At 42.7% G+C, this 24,309-nt stretch overlaps 1 protein-coding gene across 2 annotated transcripts in view; it reads right to left on the minus strand.

Moving 5' to 3' along the window:
* Window positions 1–14,482: 14,482 nt before the first annotated feature.
* Window positions 14,483–24,309, minus strand: part of GFPT2 (glutamine-fructose-6-phosphate transaminase 2) — a 74,788-nt gene continuing 64,961 nt past the window's right edge. For both annotated transcript variants that reach the window (XM_075601612.1, XM_075601613.1), the window contains 8 exons: window positions 23,053–23,150; window positions 21,599–21,719; window positions 20,796–20,953; window positions 19,885–19,999; window positions 19,546–19,673; window positions 18,720–18,887; window positions 16,634–16,795; window positions 14,483–15,232 (listed from right to left, as the gene is read on the minus strand). In XM_075601612.1, the coding sequence (XP_075457727.1) occupies window positions 15,188–15,232; window positions 16,634–16,795; window positions 18,720–18,887; window positions 19,546–19,673; window positions 19,885–19,999; window positions 20,796–20,953; window positions 21,599–21,719; window positions 23,053–23,150 (995 nt within the window). In that variant the 3' untranslated portion in view covers window positions 14,483–15,187. The remainder of the gene's footprint in view (window positions 15,233–16,633; window positions 16,796–18,719; window positions 18,888–19,545; window positions 19,674–19,884; window positions 20,000–20,795; window positions 20,954–21,598; window positions 21,720–23,052; window positions 23,151–24,309) is intronic.

Raw genomic sequence — 24,309 nt, forward strand, 5'->3', positions numbered from 1 at the left:
AGTTAGAGACATAATGAGCCTGGTAGAAGGAAGTGTATAATTTGAGAAGAAGTGAAGCCACAGCAAAAATAAATTGTAAAGGCAGCATCACAGCAATAGTTAAGTTCTGGGAAGTGCAGTTTGAGATAGATACTATCCTCCTTTCCAGCGTTGGTCAAAAACAGGAATCAGGGCCAATAGGTGTTCTCCACTTATTCTTCACTTCAGTTACCCACTCAGGCAGTCACCCACCCAGACAGTCACCCACCCAGGCAGTCAGTTACCCACACAGGCAGGCAGGCAGTCAGTCAGTCACCAACCCAGGCAGTCAGTCGCCCAGTCACCCACCCAGTCAGTCACACATCCAGTCAGTAACCCAGTCAGTCACTCACCCAGGCAGTAAGTCAGTCACACACCCAGGCAGTCAGTCACCCAGGCAGTCAGTCACCCAGGCAGTCAGTCACCCAGTCACCCACCCAGGCAGTCATCTACCCAGTCACCCACCCAGTCAGACACCCTCTTCCGTATTAACAATAACAAGAAAACAGTTACGTAAAAGTTGCATGCTAACAAAAACATTTTTGTGGTAGGTGAGCTATGGGTTTGGGGGGTAGGGTGGTGGGGCCTGCTCTTTTAATTTGTCCTGGGCCCCATGATTTCTGTTGGTGGCCCTTTCTGTGCCTAAAGATTGTGGATATTCTTGAGTATATAGTAACCGTAAATGGGAGTGCGTTATTTAAGCTGGGTGTAGACGGACGTTCACAGAGGTACACAATTGGAGGCTTTTATAAGGTGAAATTATAATAAGGCTTTATTGTGCCTTTTCATCAGGAAATCATCCAAACACAGGGGAGGAGGGGAAACAAAGCTTAATTCACTTGGGAGTATTTCTAGTGAAATCCGGTGCAATTCACAACTCCTAGTTAAGCAGGTCTCCCAGCCCCAAACACATAGCATGACATAAGCAGATATAAGAAGTCTCTTTAGAATGAAAGTCTTATCTGTTAGCTGCTGTAGAGTAAGCTTCTCTGCTCTCCTGGAACCGCACCCGTGCTTGCACAGCAAATCAGCATCCAGGTTTAGAAGTCTTATTTGGTGTCTTGCAATCAGCTCTGCTGTTTCTTCTTGACAGAGCTCAAGACAGGTCAGCACCAGAGATCTGTGTTCTCCAAAGTTCAGCCCACAAGTGAGCTAAGGAGTCACTTCCTGTCTCAAAAGCAGGCTTTTTCTACCACCTCTAATCAGGCAGGTGGTGTTAGTTAATTTGCTACCAGCAGTTAACTACCACACTGCTGGATTAGAGGCACATTTGTGAACAGGGATAAGTCCCCTGTTACACTCGGGAACCAGGTTAGTTGGCCAACAACAATTAGATAGGCATATGCTGCTGTATAGTTAGTTTTCCTAAAAGGGATAGGTGTTATTTTTATGATTTCGTTTCTTAAAGTGACAGGGTGATTGAAACATTAAGTGTCACTAATGTAAGAATTAACTGCTGAATGTCAATGGCTGAGTGCCCCAATATTTACCTGTTAATGCTGCAGTCCCCTACTGGGATGAAATAAAACAGGCAGAAAAGACTGAATTACGCAATATAATGCTTTGTATTATCCTGTTAGACATCAGTGCTACAAAGGAGGTACGTTTGTGAATATATATATATATATATATATATATATATATATATATATATATATATATATATATACAGTGTTTGACAATTAATGATAACCACACGCCCGTGGTGAGTGGATTTAGGCCACTGGCGAGCCGTGCTGTGGCTCTATTAATTTCCCTGCTCGCGCCAAAATTTTCAATTTTTAAAAATAAATAAATAAATAATCCCTGTCCCTGATTGGTCTGACGCAGTGAAGAGGGCCGGCTGGCAGCTCTGGGTCGGCCTCTCTCTCCCTCCCCCCCCCCCTGCCAGCTCTGGGTTAGCCTCTCTCTCCCTCCCCCCCTCTGCCAGCTCTGGGTCAGCCTCTTTCTCCCTCCCCCCCCCCTGCCAGCTCTGGGTCAGCCTCTCTCTCCCTCCCCTCCCCCTCTGCCCTCTGCTTGCTGCCTGGGTCGGGAGGAGCAAGGGAGGAGCTTCCCCTCCGTCCCACGCTCCTTTGGCACCCGCGCGGGCAGGGTAATGGGAGCGGTGAAGCAGGCTGACTGCTCTGACATCCGTCAGAGGGGGGAGGGAGGGGTGCGCGCAAGCAAAGTTGGCTGCTGGATCCAGCGCGTCACCGTCCGGCCACGTTTCCCATCGGGGAGTTGGTGTGGCTGTGCGGATGTCCCCCGCATGCCCCCAAATACACTCAATTTCCCCCGCAGGCCCCCCGGTGTCCCCTGCATGGCCCCACATACACTCCATTTCCCCCGCAGGCCCCCCAATGTCGCCCGATGTCCCCCGCAGGCCCCCACATACACCCGATTTCCCCCGCAGGCCCCCCAATGTCCCCCGCAGGCCCCACAATGTCTCCCGATGTCCCCCACAGGCACCCCAATGTCTCCCGATGTCCCCCGCAGGCCCTACGATGTCCCCCGCAGGCCCCCCAATGTCACCCGCAGACCTCGATGTCGCCCGCAGGCCCCAGATACCCACATACCTCTGGTGAGTGGGACTCCGGGCTCCGTTTCTTGTAGAGTGTGTGTGTGGGGGTGTGTGTGAGTGAGAGGGTGTGAGTGTCAGAGTGTGTGAGTGTCTGAATGTGTGTGTCAGAGTGTGTGTGTGTGTGTGTGTGTGTGTGTGTGTGTGTCATAGTGTGTGTGTCAGAGTGTGTGTGTGAATGTGTGAGAGGGTGTGTGTGTGAGTGAGAGGGTGTGTGTGTGAGTGAGGGTGTGCGTGTGAGTGAGTGTGTGTGTGTGTGTGTCAGTGTGTGTGTGTGTCAGTGTGTGTGTGTCAGTGTGTGTGTCAGTGTGTCTGAATGTGTGTGTGTGTGTGTGTGTGTGTGAGAGAGTGTGAGTGTGTGTGAGGGGGTAGGATGACTGACTGGGTCACTCTCTATCTCTCTCTGTGTCGCTCTCTCTCTCTTTCTGTGTGTTGCTCTCTCTCTCTCTGTGTCGCTCTCTCTCTGTGTGTCGCTCTCTCTCTCTCTGTGTCGCTCTCTCTCTGTGTGTCGCTCTCTCTCTCTCTGTGTGTCGCTCTCTCTGTGTGTGTCGCTCTCTCTCTCTCTCTCTGTGTGTCGCTCTCTCTCTCTCTGTGTGTGTCGCTCTCTCTCTCTGTGTCGCTCTCTCTCTCTGTGTGTGTCGCTATCTCTCTCTCTGTGTGTCGCTCTCTCTCTGTGTGTGTCGCTCTCTCTCTCTCTGTGTTTCGCTCTCTCTCTGTGTGCTGCTCTTGCTCTCTCTCTCTCTCTCTCTCTCTCTCTCTCTCTCTCTCTCTCTCTCTGTCGCTCTCTCTCACACTCTTTAGCTGAATATCTTACTTACCCTATACAGTATATCTTAACTGCCCTATACCTACACCGAAATAACCTATACTGCTTACTTCCAGATCTGACTCAAGCTTCACACAGGAGACATCGGAATCCCCCCTAACCCAGAAGACAGGTAAGAAACACCTCCCCTCCAACATATAACATTGCGGGAATGAGGTACCTAGACTGCGGATCAGGTAAGATCACACACACACACACACACACACACACACACACACACACACACACACACACACACACACACACACACACACACACACACACACACACACACACACACACACACACACACACACACACACACACACACACACACACACACACACACACACACACACACACACACACACACACACACACACACACACACACGAATTCTGTAGAAAGAGTGGCTCAGTGAGTAAAGACACTGACTGGCACTGAGTTTGGAGTAGCGGAACCTGGTTCAATCCCCAGTGTGGGCTCCTTGTGACCTTGGGCAAATCACTTTATCTCCCTGTGCCTCAGGCACCAAAAATTATTATTATGCTAGAGTGAGGTGCAGTATGTGTGCTTTCCAACATGCAGGAGGTTAAACTCCTCTAGAAGCTAGCTGCAGGTGGATCTAATTAAGGCTGAGTTTATAGTGGAGTGGCCGTGCTCTCCAGCGCTGATGCTTGCTGATGCTCACCTCTCGCTTTACCAAGCGGCTGCTTTTCATGTTCTTGCCCATCAGACAGAGCGTGTGCTCTGGTAGGCGGGGCTTGTGGGGCGGAGGCGGGACAGGGATCTGTGTGATGGATATGTATGTATGTATATATATATGTATGATATATATAGTATATATAGATATATCCAAAATATATATATCACTAGCTGATATACCCAGCGTTGCCCGGGATGTAAATGCGTAATAGGTAGTATTATGTATAAATAGGGGAACAATAGATTGACTATTTTGTGGAAAGGTTGTATAATAATGTTGAAAAGAAACATGGAAGAAAATGTAATACGATGTTGTTTAAAAATGATTTATTGTAAACACACCACAGTACAATGTATATTTTGGTGACATAAATGATGTAAAATGTGAGGTGTGTGTCCCGCTAGGGTGTGATCGGGTGTGAGGCGGCGGGTGGGTGTTCAGTACGGGTGGCGGGTGGGTAGTGAGTGCTGGCTGTGGGTGGGGGTCTCGCTAGGGTGTGAGGCGGCGGGTGCTTGGTGAGTGCGGGTGGCGGCTGGTCAGTGATGTCGGTGCGTAGGGGCGGGAGGCGGCAGGCGTGTGTTGAGTGTGTCAGGTGGGTGAGAGGCGGCTTGTGTGTCGAGTGGGTGAGAGGCAGCAGGTGTCTGAGTGCGGGCGGCGGCTTTGGGGTGCAGGGGTGTGAGACGGGGGGTGGGTGAAAGGCAGAGGCGGGAGACGGGAGGCGGCGTGAGGGGAAGGCAGGGGTGGGGGAGAAGGCAGGGGCGGGGGGAAGGCAGGGGTGTGGGGGAAAGGCAGGGGCGGGGGGAAGGCAGGGGCGGGGGGAAGGGGAGGTGTGAGTGTGTGTAAGTCAGTATGTGTCTGTCACTGTGTGTGTGTCTGTCACTGTCACTGTGTGTGCCTGTCACTGTGTGTGTCTGTCACTGTCTGTGTGTCTGTTACTGTGTGTGTGTCTGTCACTGTGTGTGTGTCTGTCAGTGTGTGTGTGTCTGTCACTGTGTGTGTGTCTGTCACTGTGTGTGTGTCTGTCACTGTGTGTGTCAGTGTGTGTTGGAGGGGTCAAAAACGGAGGTGGGGGGGTCAAAGACAGAGATGGGGGGTCAAAAACGGAGGTGGGGGGGTCAAAAACGGAGATGGGGGGGTTCAAAAACGGAGGTGTAGGGGTCAAAAACGGAGCTGGGGGGGGGGGGCAAAAACAGTGCTGGTTTTTTAATGTATTTATTGGGTAAGGATCAGTCAGATCAAAGTCAGATCAGGGAACAATGGCCGCTCTCGGGTCTAAGCTCATTTATGAGCAGAGCTCTGATTGGAGGCTGTGCAGTCACGTGACCGCACCTCCTCTCCAGCAAGCACAGAAACACAGATTTGCCTGTAGCTGGAAGCTGAGCGAGCTTCAGCAAGCGTGAGCAAGCAAGCGGAAGCTTTCACTCAGAATGGCACCATAACATATAATGGGTCTCTGAATATATGCTATGCTCGCCTCAGCGCGCATCAGCAAGCACTACGCCACTATAAACTTAGCCTAAGGCAGGTGAACTCTGGACAGCAAAGGGGTTTAAAAAGGTGGTCAGTAAGCTGTCAGGGCAGAGAAAATGCAGGATGATGATCCTACAGCCAGTGCTAAAGGGCTAGAGAGCGTGGGTAATCCATAAATCATGATGACACACAAAGCAGGCACTTAATAAGCAATCATACTTTAGAGCCCGGCGGACAAATAAAGCAGGTTAGGGGGAGGGGTGATAACGGGTGACATTAAGAATCGCCGACCATCCTAAACAAGAACAGCCTGGCTGATGCTAAGACACCCTCAGCCCACTCCACTCACAGAATACCTGCTGTCACGCTGCATCCAGTGTGTCCCGCTGCAGAGGAGATGATTCACTGGGGAAAGTGTCTGGAGCTGTGCGTAGAGTCCACGTGCCACCAGCTGGAGTAATGAGCACAAGGAAAGAGGAGAAGTGGTGCACCGAGGAAAGGAGATGAGACCAAACGCAGCTCTACCAAAAACGGCTATTTATTGAAAAAAAAAACGAACAAAAATCACATGGCTAGGTAAGCTCTGACGCGTTTCATCCCGCAAGGCACTTTGTCAAAGAGTGAGTGGTAAAACGTCTGTGTGCTCCCCTATAAAGTACTAACTATACTGTGATAGGCTAATACCAAACAGATCTAAATGGCAACACCTCTAACACAGCTGAGTCTTAATGAATGAGGGTGCCATATAACCCATGCAGACATATTAGTACATAGAGGAAAAAGCAACACAGATGTAGCTAATACACAGACAGTTAACAGACATATGTAGCCAGGTCCCCTGTCGGTGCGGGCGCGAGCACAGCGCGTCTCTCCATTGATGCGGCCGGGTTGCTAGGGCCACGGTCACGTCGCAAGGGTCTCGGCGGCTCGTGGAGCAGGGCACCGCCATTGTTAGCACTGTTGCGCATGCGCAGGAGTCTGATAGCGCGGGAGGACACAGAGAGGTCGCGCATGCGCAGGGAAGGGCAGCCCACCCCCAGGGTGCACAGGGGCAGAGACACATGACCCCCGGGAGCCAATAGGGCTGCAGCATCTCCCTTCTAGGAGATTGATACATTTCGCGGGCTTGCAGCACGTTAGTTGGTTGGTGACCGGAGCAGCTAGGGGAAGGAGGTAGGGGGCAGGAGTCAGTGACTCCCTGCACTAGGCCAGCAGTCCCCTAGGCCCCAGATAGCCCTGAGTCACAGTAGCTGAGTGTTGTAGGGACAGGGCCCTAGGTTAGGGGCTCTGCCCCATTAGCTATTTGTTAGTTAGGGACACCGCGGACGCTGCGTTTCCTGCTGAGAGACTTGGGCTCAAGTCTCTGTCATTAAGAGAGCTGGACTATCTTCAGGGTGGGATCGCCCCTGACAGGATCACCACGCGGGTGGATCCGGGATATCGTGTAGGAGCTCGTCTGATCCTTTTCGAAGCAGTTGCAGATCCGAGCACCGGAGTGCTTGGCAGGTACTCTAACTCTACAAGTGCACCAACAGTTCCATTAGTTAGGGACTGCGCAGTCACCCACATCCTTTCACTGTAGAGTGCGGGACATTGTGTTAGGTTACCGGACACGGGGTGGGATCACCCGGTGATAGGGGGTTAGCGTCCTGCGAGACGCAGTAGTCAGTGTCTCCTCTAGGGAGGGACACCTGTTGATATACAGTATGTGTATCTGCTTAGGATTATGATATGCAAGTAAAGTCATTGATTGTTTACATAAGTGTGCTGAGTATTTGTAAGTGTCCTGCGAGGAACAATTCCTGCTCTGATAGGAACCATCGCAGGTGGAGGCGCTGCACCGAGTACAGGGTTACTCCTAATATAATTGCCACAGGTTCCCCGTGGTGGAAGCTAAGCCCTCCTATGAGTCTAACAGGTAACGCACCACACCTGGTAACACTGTATGTTCTCCGCACCCACACTATATCTGCGATTGGGTGGGGTGGAATACCCGTTACACATATATAACAAATATGAAAAAATAGCTACATAAGGAATGAATAAACAACTTATTGCAACAATACTGTAGAATAGTAACACCAGTTGTAGCAAATGAATAATATTTAAAAACCAACAAACAAGCAACGTAAATAAAAGCAAGAACACGAATTGATAAAGGGATGAATAAATAAGTCACATAAATAAATGTAATTAAGAATAAGATGATATAACAGTGATGATAAACGAATGAAAATAATAAGGTAATAAAAATAATAATAATAAATATAACTGGATATAACCAGCCATAAATAATATTGAATAATAAAATAATGATAAAGTCAAATAAATAAAAGTAACATATATTTACTCTAAATAATATAAATAAATCCAATAACAATATATGTATATATGTGTTACAATGTGGTTGCCATAAGAAATATGTGGGACACACTATGAGACCCTTACGGTCATGAATCATGGAACACATACGCCTTATTAAAAAGAAGGATGATAAACATCCAGTTTCTCATCATTTTTCTATTTGTCCTCAAGGAGGTATATCCAATTTTTCATTTGTTGGTATTGAACATGTTCCATGTCATCCCAGAGGTGGAGATAGACTGAATGTCTTAAATAAGAGAGATGCACTGGATCTATACTATGAACACACTGTACCCTAATGGTATAAGTACTGATTGGGAACTGAAACATTTTTAGTTGAATAAAGATGAGGAGTGATGATTATTATATATATTTCTTCTTCCTCATTGTAATTTAATGTTTTAGGTTGATCCAGTGTGTTTTTCTTCTTTTTTGCTTCTTCATCTCTATGTCTCTTTTCTGAGATATTACAAATGAATACCATGATACAAATTTTCTATGGTTATATTTTTATATATATTGCTATTATTATTATTACAGTATGTCTTTCTGACAATTTTCCACTGTTATATGGATGTGAGATAAGATTATATACTATGATTGACTATTATTTATTTACATATATTGTTGTTGGATTTATTTATATTAGAGTAATTATGTTACTTTTATTTATTTGATTTTATTTATCATTATTTTATTATTCAATATTATTTATGGCTGGTTATATCCAGTTATATTTATTATTATTTTTATTACCTTATTATTTTCATTCGTTTTTCATCACTGTTATATCATCTTATTCTTAATTACATTTATTTATGTGACTTATTTATTCATCTCTTTATCAATTCGTGTCCTTGCTTTTATTCACGTTGCTTGTTTGTTGGTTTTTAAATATTATTCATTTGCTACAACTGGTGTTACTATTCTACAGTATTAACAATCCAAAAAATAGTACCAGCACTCTCTGTCTCACAGCTACAGATATAAGCGAATACCAGTGTAGGGAAAATGAATAATTTAATGACACTAATAATAAACTGAAAAAATAGCAACAATAGCCAATACGCCAATGCAAGAATAATATTTATTCTTGCATTGGCGTATTGGCTATTGTTGCTATTTTTTCAGTTTATTATTAGTGTCATTAAATTATTCATTTTCCCTACTCTGGTATTCGCTTATATCTGTAGCTGCGAGACAGAGAGTGCTGGTACTATTTTTTGGATTGTTAGTACTTCTGAAGGGTATTAGGGTCCCTTCCTGTTCCGTGCACCCTGCAACCTTGCTGAGTCATTGTGTCAGAGTGCTGTCTATCACCCCCCCTTTCTATTCTACAGTATTGTTGCAATAAGTTGTTTATTCATTCCTTATGTATCTATTTTGTCATATTTGTTATATATGTCTGTTAACTGTCTGTGTATTAGCTACATCTGTGTTGCTTTTTCCTCTATGTACTAATATGTCTGCATGGGTTATATGGCACCCTCATTCATAAAGACTCAGCTGTGTTAGAGGTGTTGCCATTTAGATCTGTTTGGTATTAGCCTATCACAGTATAGTTAGTACTTTATAGGGGAGCACACAGACGTTTTACTACTCACTCTTTGACAAAGTCCTTTGCGGGATGAAACGCGTCACAGGTTACCTAGCCATGTGTTTTTTTTTGTTTTTTTTCAATAAATAGCCGTTTTTGGTCTCATCTCCTTTCCTCGGTGCACCGCTTCTCCTGTTTCCTTGTCAGGACATAGAGCCTTTCTCCCACCAGAAAGGATAGTGGTTGGTACGGTTTTACAGGCCTTCCGGATGCAGGTCCGCCTGGGACCTGAGCCACAACCCTGCTGATGGAGCAAAACAGTCTGGTCTGAAGGTGTTACGTTCTAGATGGATTCCCAGCACCTCAGTTAAGGACAATTTATTATTTATACAGTACTCTACAGTTTGTAGTGTTTGGACTGAAACTGGCCTGGCCATCCAGCCAGTTAGTTTGTGTAGTTGTCCTCCCTACTGTGGAGTAAGCTTTTATGTTGATGGTTTGTCTTGCCTTAAAGGAACAATGTAAATAACTGTGTGTCATGTGGGAAAAAAAACCACTAAAGAGTTTTTTAGGCTAGAAATACACTGTGTGGACTCTTACTGACACAACCACAAGGCTGTCCTGCCACAATATATATGTGTGTGTGTGTGTGTGTGCGCGTGTGTATGTATGTATATATATATATATATATATATATATATATATACACATATACACACACATATTATATATATATATATATATATATATATATATATATATACACACACATATATAGATGTAGCCAGGTCCCCGGTCCTCCGTTTCACCCCCCGCCCACCCTTATCTCCGCTGCCACGGGGAATGTTGCGGGGAGGTGGAGATGTAGGTGGCGACGGGCTAGCTGGTGGCTCCCTCCGCAGGGCGCCGCCATGTTGTGTGTGCTCACACATGCGCAGAAGAGTCAGTGGCGGCCATTATCGGTTTGCGCATGCGCAGTACCCTAGGCGCACGCGACTGAAACAGGGGATGGCTCTGCAAGGGATTACGAATCACATGGCGCGAATCGGCCAATAGTGTTGTCAGAATCGCAGGCAGCCAGGAAGAGGTTTTGGCGTGCTCAGAGCAGAAGGGCAGTCGGAGCTGGGACACAGACAAGGGAGGGTGTCGGTGTGAAGGGGTCTGTAACTCCTGCACTAGGCCAGACATCCCCCTAGGCCCGTCTCCCCTGGTAAGAGTGTGGCAGCAGTGTGGCAGCAGCAGGGACAGGCCCTTAGGTAGGGACAATGCCCTACTAGTTGTTTATGCCAGGGACACAGCTGCGACGTTGCGCAGCACTGGATAGCAGTGGTCTGGGACCAGATCACCAGAACTGAAGTTAGAGACTATCTTCGTGTTGGACAATCCAGCGGGATATCACTCCAAAAGGAGGCGAAGGACATTGCTGGATTGGCGGATCCCATTGTTTCCTCAGTCAGCGCGCCCGGGTGCTGGAGCACCCGGCAGGTATCTATTTCCTATGTGCACCAACAGAGTACATACACCATAGTGGCAGCGCTGACCACATACAAGGATGGGGCTGTTATCCTTGTGGACACCAGGGTGGTTGGGTGCTGAGGGCTCCTCTGGTATGGTGTGGGTTACACGGTGGTGGGATAAGGCCCATGAGACGAAGGGGTAGCTGTAACCAGTAGAGTTATTATCCGGTTATCACTGATTATTTACATGTTCTTTAGTAAAAGGTTATTCTTATCATATACTGTGTGTGGACATCAGTATTGTGGTTCCTGTGAGGGGCTACTCCCATTACGTTGGGATCCCTCCCAGGTGGAGGCGCTGTACCAAATTGTATTGTTGTATCACCCCGGGCTCCCCATGGCGGATGTTTGGGATAGATAAAGCCAGCACCTGTAGACTCCTTACCCTAGTGGGAAAGAGGGCTACATACACATACACACTAGGGTTGCCAGGTGTCCGGTTTTCACCCGGACAGGCCGGTAATTCTGCTGCCTGTCCGATATAAAATTGGAGGTAATACCGTACACCTATGTGTCCGGTGTTACCATTGTTGCGGCGGCAGTGGCAGCACGAGGGCGGGCATGGTCAGTAGCGAGGGTGGCGGCAAGCGCTAGTGGCTTGTGCTGAGAGGGCGGGCAGAGGCAGTGAGAGGGTGGGCGGTGTTAAGAGCTAGTGGCTGGTGCTGAGGGGGCTGGGCGGAGGCAGTGAGAGGGTGGGCCGGGACGGTGGCTAGGCAGAGCAAGGAGGACTGGTGTGCTGTCCTTGATTGGATGAGAGGATAGCCAACCAGAGGACAGCAGGGGCAGAGCCCACACCCCGGCAGCCCAGAGACATGTTCCAGTGCTGTCTGCATCCTGCCAGGAGATAAGGTAAGGTACAATGTGGGGGTATATTTCATATGTATTTGGGTGGTGGGGGTATATTTTATATGTATTGGGGAGGTGGGGCTATATTTTATATGTATTGTGGGGGTGTAGGGGTATTTTTTATATGTATTGAAGGGGGTCGCAACTTTTACCATTGTGTCCAGTATTTTTGGACAAGCCATCTGGCAACCCTAATATATATATATACATATACACCCTGCTTCCCTGCACGCCGAGACCTCTGCGCATGCACATGGGGATATATATATATATAGATAGATATATATATATATATATACACATATATACACACACACATATACACACATATACACACACACATATATATATATATATACATATATATATACATATACACACATATATATACATATATACACACACACACATATACATACATACATATATGTGTCAGGAAAAAAAATGCCGGCGATCCCCATGTGCATGCGCAGAGTTCTCGGCGTGCATGTGCAGGGAAGCAGGGTGTCCGACCTGCTGTCTGTGGGGGGGTAGCGCCATGGTGAGCCCACGCCCGCCAACCCAGCTTCCCCCACGCCCACCAACCCAGCTCTTCCACGCGCTAGCCTCCTGCCCCTGGCAGCAGCCATGGGGCCCGGGGCCACGGGAATTAGCCTGCCAGTGTCGCACCCCCCCTCAGCCTACCTTTTTATGATAAAACTTTATTTTTCAATGTAGAAAGTGGGAGATATGGAAAATGCTATATGACAAATTTGTTGTTAGTGGTATATATGAAGTATATATTGATACTCCTCATTCTAGAAATATTATGATTCTGTGATTATTGAATCACCCTATTCTATTTACCATATGTACTTTAAGTGCAATTTGTAGGGATCTTCTGTAAGTATTGTCTGTCACTAGTTGCAAGCGATATCCTCTTGAATCCTGTATATAACCCTCATCAAACGCATCCAGGTGTAGTGTCTTGCGTAATTGATAATGTGAAACAACCGGCAGGAGGAGCTGAGGTTGTGAGCCATGGTGACATCCATGCTCAGTGTCTCTTACTCACAGGTAATCGTTTGGCCTCTCTGCTCGGTTGAACATAGGAAAAGCTGCAAGCGCAACTATCGGAGATGGATCCAAAAGACGTCTCTGCAGTGAAGCTTTGAAGTTTCAATGAAAACATGGTCCCAAAATCGCTTAAAGCGCTTTGACACATTTACGCGACTTCGTCAGGGTCGGGTCTATTGGATTGACGCAACAGCTATAACTTGCCTGCCTGCAGCTACCAGGATAGCAGTAAAAGGATATATACAAGTATAGTTTTTCATCTCCTAAGCGATTCTGGCACTAGACACAATTTGTAGTGAAACCATATAGTTTATTGAGCCATATATAATCTGGTAGTCCGGCGTTTCGGTTTTGACAGGGAGATTAAAGACTATACTAACCGTAACCCATTTTACCGTGCATGGAGCTGCTGTAGAAAGCTCTATAAATTTTGGAGTGCAGCCATTTTTTTATTAATATATATTGGTATGCATACAGTATGTGTCATTCTGTGACTAAAGGCACTGACTGAAAGAATTGACACTGCCTTTATAGCAGTGGATCCTGGTTCAAATCCCATTGTCAGCTACTTGTGACCTTCGGCATGCCACTTTATCTCCCTCTACCCCAGGCACCAAAAAGCTCTACACAAAAGGGACTTATTGTGCTGGCTACCATCACCCACGATGGAGGTAAGTATCTCTGGAAGCAGGGGTCCCCGGAGCTGAAATGAATGGGGTTCAACTCTGGAGACCCACTCCTTCAATCCTGTATTTAAAAAAAATGAGGGGGAAAAAAAACGGCTTGGATTTACTCTTTAATAACAAGTAATGCCCAGTGTTTTTTCACGCTTTGAGAATCAGAGTTGCAGCACGGACCTTCCTGTTGAGTGAAAGCGGGGTGTGGGCCGGATTGCTGAGTGGGGCGGACTGGCAGCCACAGGCAATTAGTATCTATGAGGAGACCGGGTTGTCAGGGAGAGAGGTGATTTGTTGATGACAATATGGTAATCAGATGAACAGATTACTTATGTGAGGAAAAGAAAAAATCATACAAAACATACAGTTAACCTATGCCAATGTCCTGGCTTGGTTAAATGCCATCAGCTTTTCAACTCCCCAGTCAGTGCATTAGTTCCTCTTAATGTACAGTAATGTACATAATTAGGTACACCGTACAGGGAATAGTTAGACAAGTGCATGAAAAAGACAATTGAATAAATGGTGTTAGAGAGTCCCTGCCCAACATAATTTAATGAACCAGTCTCGCTTTTAATCAGGCAATATCAGCGTCATTAAAGTAGTGAAATACATTTTCCAATATTTCCAACCAATTTAGAATATTGGATTTAACAGAGTTCATTGAATTCTAGCACATTATAAAAAATGTGGAAATTAGACATTTATGGAATATCGCACTCCATGGATATGCAAGGAGAGTTTTCAATATAGCGAAATCCAAATTCGTGGAAAAACAGCTGTTCTCGCAGCGAAAAGCACTTTGAGTTTATGGCGATTATAGTGCATAAATAAATATATCAGACAGTTCTTTGAAACAGACAGACACTCACATTGCATGCTATTCCTATTTATATAAAATTATCCTATAAAATCTACAAACCAAAAAGTAAGAAACAAAATTTATTTGACATAATTGCATAGTAACAGAACATATTTAAATGGCATGTACAATCCCCAAATAAATGCAATCCCCACATAACATTCCATTATTTTATTCAAATAAATCAACCCTCTCTGTAAAGGATTATGAATCTTCTTTCAATAATGAATATTCCTGCTATTTTGCAGCTCTGAGAAAACTACTGTATTGCTATGCATTTCTATAACCATTTACTTAATTCACCAAGTCTCTATAAAACAGACAAGAGGGAAACATGCTATCAAAGAAGGGCCAAACCCCAACTACAGAATATAAATGGCAAAGAAAAACAAAACCTAAAATAACTTAAAAGCTCTTCTATACATTTATAAATATACGTAAAATATATTTTTAAAAGAAATAGTTGATTATAAAAAGTGTTCACAGTTATTCTGAATAGAAGAGTATACATATATTGCACAATAGAATATGAGTTAAATCTGTATAGAAAATGTAAACAATTATTTTTCTTCTTTGGCAATTTAAGTATATAAATCAACAGCGTTTGCCAAGGCATAAGCACTTGGGTATAAGGCACATAAATCGCTGAGTTAAAAAAAAAAAAATCTATAAAAATCGAACTGTATTTTTTCAAATAACAAAATCCATTCTAAAAAAATATTTTAACTAGAGAGATGTATCAACAGAACAGTATTCATTAGTGTATGCATATTCATTCCACTGTAACAGATTTGGCCAGGTTCCTTGGAAAATCAACCTGAAATAAATAATAAAATTAGTATATATTTGCTTTAACTAGGTACAGTACATAGTAAGAACCATTTTAAATCATAATTTAATCAAGAACGGTTTGTGGTAATTCCAGTTGAACTTCGATATGCCTATGTATTGCCTATCCTGATTTTAATTGTATTGTATATCAGAGATCAAAAGCAAGATGTATCCAGCCTCAGGGTTCTCGGTGCCGAATGGAGTCAGGACCCCCCTCCAGACTCATGTTGACCTCCCCCCTACCCCACAAGCGGTTACAGAGGCCCCATGCTCTTCCCCACAGCAATGAAACTGATTCCCAGGGGGGAGAGGGCAGTGCAGCTCTCCTCCATGATGTCATGGCGACACATGACATCACCCGGGGGCCTCTTAAGGCGTAGTTACACCACTGAGTACAACAAATGTTATCCTCCTTTTTTGTGGAATTATTTTAGTAATAATCGTAATCCTAAAAATAAGCATTGCTGTGTAGAATACAGCCGCAGTTCTTTTTAAAATTCTAGACATCTAACAGAGAGATGGCATATTATATTATATTTACATAAGACATTAACATAATTATCGTGGGTAAAAAGGACAGGGTCTGAGACATGCAAATGTACCCATAAGTGTTATTTTTATTTGAAGTTGATTTGTTTGTTTGACAGTCACCACTTGTTATTGAGGCTTTGTCCCTCTCCCATATTGTCTAATAGTTGTACAGATAGAAATGTTTGAGTTTTAACCATTTGTGTGCCAGAGGGGCTGTTGCACCCGGCTTAACTTAGCGGTGAAGTGATTGTGGCAGCACTGAATGGAGGGAGTGAGCCTCTTCAGTTCCCCTGCCTACCCAATCTCTCCTAGAAAGACTAGCTTAAAAGCCATGCCGTAGTCACTACTTCATAGGGCCATGTCAATTAGGCTCCGTCCCTGCTGGTGCTGAGCGCACTTGACGCTCAGCACTTGACGCCTTCTCTTCTGTGAGTGTGAATCAGCCCGTTCACCCTCACGTGGCGCAGGGGCACATACGATCTCCCAAGCTCGGAGAGACCAAAAAAATCTGCGATTGACGCACGCTCAGCTTAGGTAAGTGCACACAGAACACAGCCACAGCCACAGCCACACACACACACACACGTCCCTGATCCATGCCCCCCGCTTGCAAAATTAGGCTGGACACCCTGCACTCATGCTTTGAGAGTTGTCTTTGAGCGTCGCCGGCACTATAAACACAGCCTAAGACTGACTTTTTTTTTTTCAGCTTCATCTATGTAACCATGTAATTTTTAGTGGAATAATTTCAGCTAAAGCACCCAAGATCATTGTATGTATGTATGTATGTATGTATGTACACATAAAAAATATATATATATTTTTAAGTATTAAAGGTAAAAGTTATGCAACTTACATCATATCCTCTGAGAACTGCCAGGTGGAATGAAAGCAATTGCAGTGGAATTACACTCAAGATTCCCTGCAAACAATCAACTGTATGTGGCAACTCAATAGTTTTGTAGGCAAGTTTCTTACTTTCAGTATCATCTTTTGAACAGAGAATGATAGGACATCCCTGAAATAAGTACATTAACATAATTTAGGGGTGTTGTAATTCCACAGTTTATGTAGCAGATTAACTATTCCAGCTCCACAGTCTTTAGTATCTCTATGAAAACATATGCAAGGATTCACAAAGTTGCATTCATTGACTTGAATAGCAGTCAATGTCGATTTACAGTAGATCCGATATCTCTAATCAGAGATTCATGAATCCTCCCCCCCTATCAGGAGGTTATGTATTAAAGTCTTTTGGGTGCAAATATAGGAACAAAAAATACCACCAGATTTAATTAAGGAAAAAGACTCTCGTTTACTTTTAATGGGATTTTTTTCCTGGATAAACCTGGTGATATCTTTTGCTCAACTTTGTGCCCCAGTTTTGCATGAGGAAGACTGATTAAATGGCACCCTTCGTTACAATTGTGCCCTTCTTGGGGTGGTAAACAATTTGGTCACTGTCACATAGAGCAATCGAAATAGTTGAGAAGTTATATATTGTAACTTGAATAATATGTGTTTATTGCCATAAGGTATCATTAGTGCCTTAAAAGAAAAATCTGCATCAATATAAAAATAAGGTTGTAGATCAACACGATTAAAATATATCACATTTGATAGCTACTTTCATACACTTGATGCATAAACTAAAGAAAATACAATAATATATAAGAGGACTCAAAAGTTAAATGTAATAGTTCAAAAAGTTATTAAATAAGATTTTTTTTAAAAACAAAAGAAAACGTCATAAGAAAAAAAACAAGTTTGTTTGATGATATATTTGTCTCCTCTTATTTGTAGTCAGGATATGTATTTGAATATACAAAGTATATTCAAATGATTTAAATTGGCATATTTACAAGGTATCTAGGTGTGTTCACGGGTATCTCTACATGTTGTATAAAGGAGCATTTTAAGAGATATATAAGTCAATGTTCGCTCTACACAATGGGTCTCTCCATGTTTCTCCCCCCCCCCCTTTCCCTCTTCTCTTCATCTCCCTTGCTCTATTCTCTCTTGCTCTCCTCTCCAGCAAAACCCCATTTTCAGGATCTCCAAGTTTAGGTATTATGTAAAGTTAAGTACCCATGTTAACTTTAGTGTATATGAGATATTAGAGTATTGTCTCTTTAGAACGTCCTTTATAGTTAACTCCATTCTCTTTATGGGAGAAAATAGAGTGTAATGTAACATTGTCCTTTTAAGATATACATTAAGGCTTATAGTGACATTAAGTTAGATTTACATCCCCTTAAGTCACTTAACAGGGCGTTGTGGATTTAGCCCTTAGCACCTGATGCTGAACAACATCAACATTAATGAAAGTGGTACTGCTACTTCACGTTCTCCTTTCTTGAAAATAAGCTGTTTTCCTGATCTGACAAATTTTACATGGCTTGCATAGTATTTTCTGTTTATGTAGTTTGTTTTGTAATAAACAATGTTAAAGATATTCAAAAATGTTACTTTTGTTGATAGCAACAAGAACCCATTACTGTACAATATGTTGTCTACTTTTTTGTGACCAAGCTAATTTGCATTAAACAATATTAAATTATTTAGTTTAGGCTGAGCTCAAACTGTTTGATGGGGTTAGTCAACGTCTTATTTAAACCTTGCACTGGGCCCATACAGGAAGATAATAACAGGATTTTTTTGCTATGATAAAATCTTTTTCTGGTGCTTTGTATATCCTTAAGTATTTTGTATAATAACAGCTCACGTGAAGAAATATAATACAGATGAAGAGTCTTACTACAGCTACTGTAATGATTATGCACAATAACGCTTTATAGTGCAGAATATCACATAGTTTTCATAGGATACAATGGCAGTTATTCTGAGATCTCAACATAATGCGCCGGTAGAAGTAATAATTGCTACACCTGTAAATAAATATTTGTCATACATAAAAAAAATAAATGATTAAAATGGCATACCTTGCGAGCAACAACTTGTTGGAGAGCATTCTGGCATTTATTAAAACAGGGATCTTTCATAATAACCATGATAACAGGCATTTGTTTATCTATCAGAGCCAATGGTCCATGCTTCAGTTCACCAGCCAGAATTCCTTCAGAATGCATGTATGTGATCTCTTTAATTTTCTACAAAAAAAAAAAGGAACATACTGTATATCTCTTGTTAATGGTAAAAACTGATATTTTACTTTGTAAATTATAGTTTTAGACTAGTGAATAAACAAAGTGAAACCCCTCCAAAGATGCAGATTACCATGTCCACAAAGCAACTTAAAACAATAATTAAAAAATACTTACACGTATCTGCTATGTGCAAAGATCGTGTTAATTACTCAATTTTAAATCCAAAAGACAGTCCCTGTCATTAATTCCTTTGGTTCTAAGAGGTAGTGCACCATCAAGTAACTTGGCAATAAAGCATTAAAAACTCAATGAATTCTGTGCCACACCCAGGGTTGCCACCACTCTGGTTTGACCCGGAGAGTACAGGTTTAGGCCACGGATTTACCTTGTAAACCTCCGGGTGGTGGCAAAGGAGGCAGCATCTCCCGGCATCTCCCCCTGCAACTGCTGTCAATATGGCAATGTGGCGTCAAACGGCGCCACGTTGCCATGACAACGGCAGCGCTACGTGATCATTTTGTGGATTTACAGAAATTGGGCTGATACACTAACATATGTGGACTAGTTTTGAGGCTTGCTAACTGATGTACATAGAACGTGGAAATATCTATAACAAAAAAAACTGCAAACTGCTGGATTTGAAATATTATTTATTACTTACAAGTGCTCCTTCCAAGCATGTAGCATAATTAAAACCGCGTCCCATGACTAGAAGAGATCTTTGTTTGTAGAGCTCATGGGCCAAATCATTAATTGTCTTGTCCAAAGTTAAAACTTCTTTAATCATATCTAACAAAATTATGCAAAAGAATTAGAGAATTTAGAAAAACATTAATGTGTTACTGTTTTCAATTTGTACATATAGTGAAACAGAATCTCCAATATATTGAGATTAATTGACAAATGGTGACTATAAGCTAAAGACATAATTCAAATATTCACATTTGTCCAATTGAATTTATTTTTCCTTAAACAAAGAAAATAATCATAACCAACTTACTAGGCAAAAATTTAAGACCACTTATAATTTCCTGTCTCCTTTCTTGCATTGAAATGCGGTCTTCAGACATCATTAGGCCGAACATTACTAAAGAGATGAACTGGCTAGTATAAGCCTAGGATACAATAGAAAAAAAAATATTGGAGTTATATACTTGTTAATTTATAAGTAGACAACATACATGCTTTTCTGGTCATGGGCTGGAGGAGTAGCTTATTGGTAATAATACTGCAAGCAAGGGTAGTCAAACATGAGACCGCTAGACCATTTTGAGTGGTGGTGCATCCCCAACATGCAGCCTCCTCCTTTTCTGGCCTCTGCAGCTGCATTTATAGGGCACAGAAAAGAGAGGGAGAAGGTAGTGCCAGTGAGATGTGCCACTGGAGATGATCACCAAGCCAGGAGACAAGTATATCTATCTGATTCTTGGTGGATGGTGGCTGGGTGGTGCCTGGGCCCTGAGTCTGCAGTCTCGTCCAGCTTGTGGGTATTGGGGGAGGGGGCATGGGTTGTGAGCACCACTGGAGAGAAAATCAAATGTGGCTCTTTGTACTGGTGCAATGCTCGAATGGGGAAGTCCAGCGGCCCCTAGCGGTTGCCCGTCACAAATCTCACTTTCCTCTCTAACTTGCTTAGCAAGTAATCAATTAAGCACTTAACTCATTCAGCCCTTCAACGATACTTTTCCTACCCCACTTATTCCCTCACCTTCCACTCATCCCCCTCCCACTCATATGGCACTCTTACCCCTTCGATGGTACTCTTTTCCTCCCTAATTTTGTTGAATTATGAAAATGGGGCTGATTCTTTCCTTACAAGATGTTTTCCAGCACAAGAAGATTTGTGACATTACACCTCTTACTAATCATGGCCTTACACTTATGGCCCAGGCATAAAATACAGTATAGTACCTTTGTGCTGGCCACACCGATCTCAGGACCTGCATTAATGTGCACTCCACAGTCTGTCTCTCTTGATATTGAACTTCCAACTGTATTAGTAATGCCGCAGGTTAATGCACCACGGTCCTTGCAATATCTTAATGCCATGAGAGTGTCTGCAGTTTCACCTACAAAAAGGCAAAATTCCAAATTCAGTGCAAATAATAAAAGCAGGCAAGTCAATTATGTTAACACATTATTTTTATAGTTACATAGTAGTTATCCATCACGTTCAAACTATGCTAGATTTAGACAACAGATACTTCTCCTATATTTGTATCTACAGTAAACCCCAGTGAAATATCATCCAATGATATCTCATAAGGGGGAAAATAAATTCCTTCCTGACTCCAGATAATGGCAATCAGATTTCTCCCTGGATCAACATCCTTCCTATGTTTACTTATTTGGTATACGGTATCCCTGTTTAACTTTCCTTTCTAAAAAGATGGCCAACCTTTTTTTTTTTTTTAAAGATATTTATCGTGGAGAAATAAGATATTTATATAATGTAGTTAAAAATAGAAGTGCAATGTTTCACTATTTTAATAAAGGAACAGTTCACACTGATTTTACTGCCAGCTCCTACCCGACTGTAAACCTACAGCGTCTGTCTATACAGACTGCATCTCACTCCACTTGAATAAACATGCTTGAAAAACAGTTATGCAATCTGCTTATGTGTTGTAATTTGCAATGTATAGATTTTTAATGCTTGACAATTTTTTGCCGAAGTTTGCAGTTAAAAAAAATAATCAGACATCTCTACTCACCTGACTGACTTATAAAAAAACACACATCATCTCTGAAGACAGGAGTATTTCTGTCTAGAAAATCACTTGCAAGCTCTACCATCACAGGTAGTTCAGTGAGTTCTTCTAGCACTTGACGAGTCTAAGAAAAAAAAATTATATTTAGTATTTGCTAAAAGTTGTATGTCTTCTAAAACATAAGGAAGGCCAGATTGACGAAAGACATTTATGCTTAGCCGTAGCTCAGCATTTGGAGTTGATAATATTTAACTCATCCTAACTTTCAAAACTGAATTAGGTTTAACACATTTACTCAGCACCAAAAAATAAACTTTTTTTTCACAAGTATTCAATCACTGAACTTCTATAGGTTACATTTTATGTATAGATAAAGAATGCTAATGTGCTTGAAGCATTTATAATCCAAATGTTCATTTGACATTTTAAAGAGGCAAATTAATAATTAGCTAATTAGAAGCTATAACATGTTGTCAATGTTGCAGTAGAAAACTAAAGCCTAGATTGCCCAAAGGTAAATAAATGAAAAAATAAAAGTTTTATCCCCAGTTACTTGTAGTTGTAGAAAGAGGACACGTGCAGATGGTTTCCATTTAAGAAAAAAAGGAAGAGGAGTACTTGAGCAACTGAGTTCAATCAATGATGGGGATGGTTTGATGTGGGCATGATGGCAGTGCATTGAAATAGGTATAGGATACTAATTAATGTCTACTACAGTAGACGTATTGTATTTGCATGTGTATTTTCCGCATTATTCTGGAAATTTAGATAGTGACTATTGCGTATCTCCTGCATTAACACCAGAAAGCAACCTGCGGTTGAGTTGGATAAAGTATGGTGTTTTTTCATAGCACAAAATACTATTGACAATTTAAAAAAAGTCTAGTGCATCTAGGCTAAAGTCTCATTTCTGTTATGCAAATAGAATACCTGTTATCACTACACAGCCTTAGACTATCTTACAAAAATAGTTAGACATGAATAAAGTACAAAAAGAGATAATGTACTACAAAAAATTCTTCAAAAAGTTTAAAAGGAATGACTTTACATGTATAGATAGCCGGACTTAAGTTTTACTGAAGCCGCTGCTTTAAAAGCAAAAAGAATGCAGCCTTGTGGCGCATTGCTGCGGGTGGTCCATTACTTCTGAATGGGACCACCCTCTGCGAGTATTCCCCCTACTGCCGGGAGAAGCTGCGGCTTCCCCTGCAGAAAAAAAAAACATAAGTCAGGCTACATCTGCATATGCACAAACTTTTTCTTAGATGTACCAAGTGCATTATGCTGTTTCTAAGGTGTTAAATGAATCAGATCAATCCATTTTAGTGTTTTGAACATCTATTCATGTCACTCACAGTTTAGTATCTTGGTAATATAGATATATACAATATACACTTCTTTCTAGTATTATTCCATAAAGCTGTTAAATGTTTTTGTTATTATTAATAGTAACTTACAGCAATGGCAGCATGATAACTCGTTCCACAGCCAATCAGGATCAGTCGTCTGCATCTTTTAAATTCTTTCATGTGATCCTTCAGACCTCCCAGCAGAACTAAGCAAATTAAAATAAAAAACCTATTTGTTATGTATCTGCATATGTTATTTTATCATTCTTAGGCCAAGACCCAGAAAGATCCGTTAAGTGCCTTAATGTCACGTCTCACCACATATCTAAGGCCAATCATTTAACGCTAGCATTAACTATAATGGTCGTTGCTGATAGTATTGATGTGCAATCGTGGGGTTACCCTAATATCGCATATCTACAAAAGTTTAAGGTTAACGCCATGATTTACTGTTATGTTAATTAAGTCATAGATAAACTTGATGTTACTCCAGACCTAAAAAAAGGCTATAGCTGGGGAGAAGACAGAGGGAGAAAATCGAGAGCCAGGACGGGTTATTGGACATTGAGGTTAGTGGGAGTTGACATCGGCACAGGTGCGATAACTGTATCGCTACTTCATAAATGTGCCCCAGAGAGAAAAAGATCTGCTAGTGTACCAGCCAATCATTTCCAGTTGCTTTAAAAGTTACATAACACCGGTGGTGGGCATACAGAAAACACCATCTCAACTTTCACTACTCTCTGCTTGTATATTATCAAATAATTTCCGGTTGTTTAAACACTTTTACTTTAAAACAAGTATTGGGTTGGCGCTGGAGAGGGAGATGTGCGCCCCGCTGGAGCTCAAGGACCTGATCTGGTACCCGAGGACACGGGTAAAGGATGTTCTCGTTCCGCTGACCTCTGTTCTCAACTCACTCTCGGTTTGGGAGGCTGCTAAAGGTAATCGCTCGATAACCTCCAAACACACACTGATGGCTCCCCTATATGGCAATCCAGATTTTGTTCCTGGTTTATCAAACAAGAGCTTTCCGTTATGGCGCAAATTGGGGATTAGGCGATTGAAGGACCTGGAGGGTAGTGGAAAGATTAAATCTTTTGAGCTATTACGGTCGGAAACAGACATACCCAATACTGAATTTATGAGGTACCTCCAGGTTCGGGCATACTACAACGCACACCCGGTGAGGCCACCGTTAACGAATTTTGAACAGCTCTGCGTGCGTGGTGCAGACACGCGGGGACTGATCTCTGCCATATACAGAAGGGTGATTAATACTGACTCGGACAAGACAGCCAAACCCCGTTTTATGGTTCAGTGGGAGGAGGACCTACAAAGCACATTAGAGGACGAGGACTGGTC

Source organism: Ascaphus truei, chromosome 5 (assembly GCF_040206685.1).
Source record: "Ascaphus truei isolate aAscTru1 chromosome 5, aAscTru1.hap1, whole genome shotgun sequence".
Lineage (NCBI taxonomy): Eukaryota > Metazoa > Chordata > Amphibia > Anura > Ascaphidae > Ascaphus > Ascaphus truei.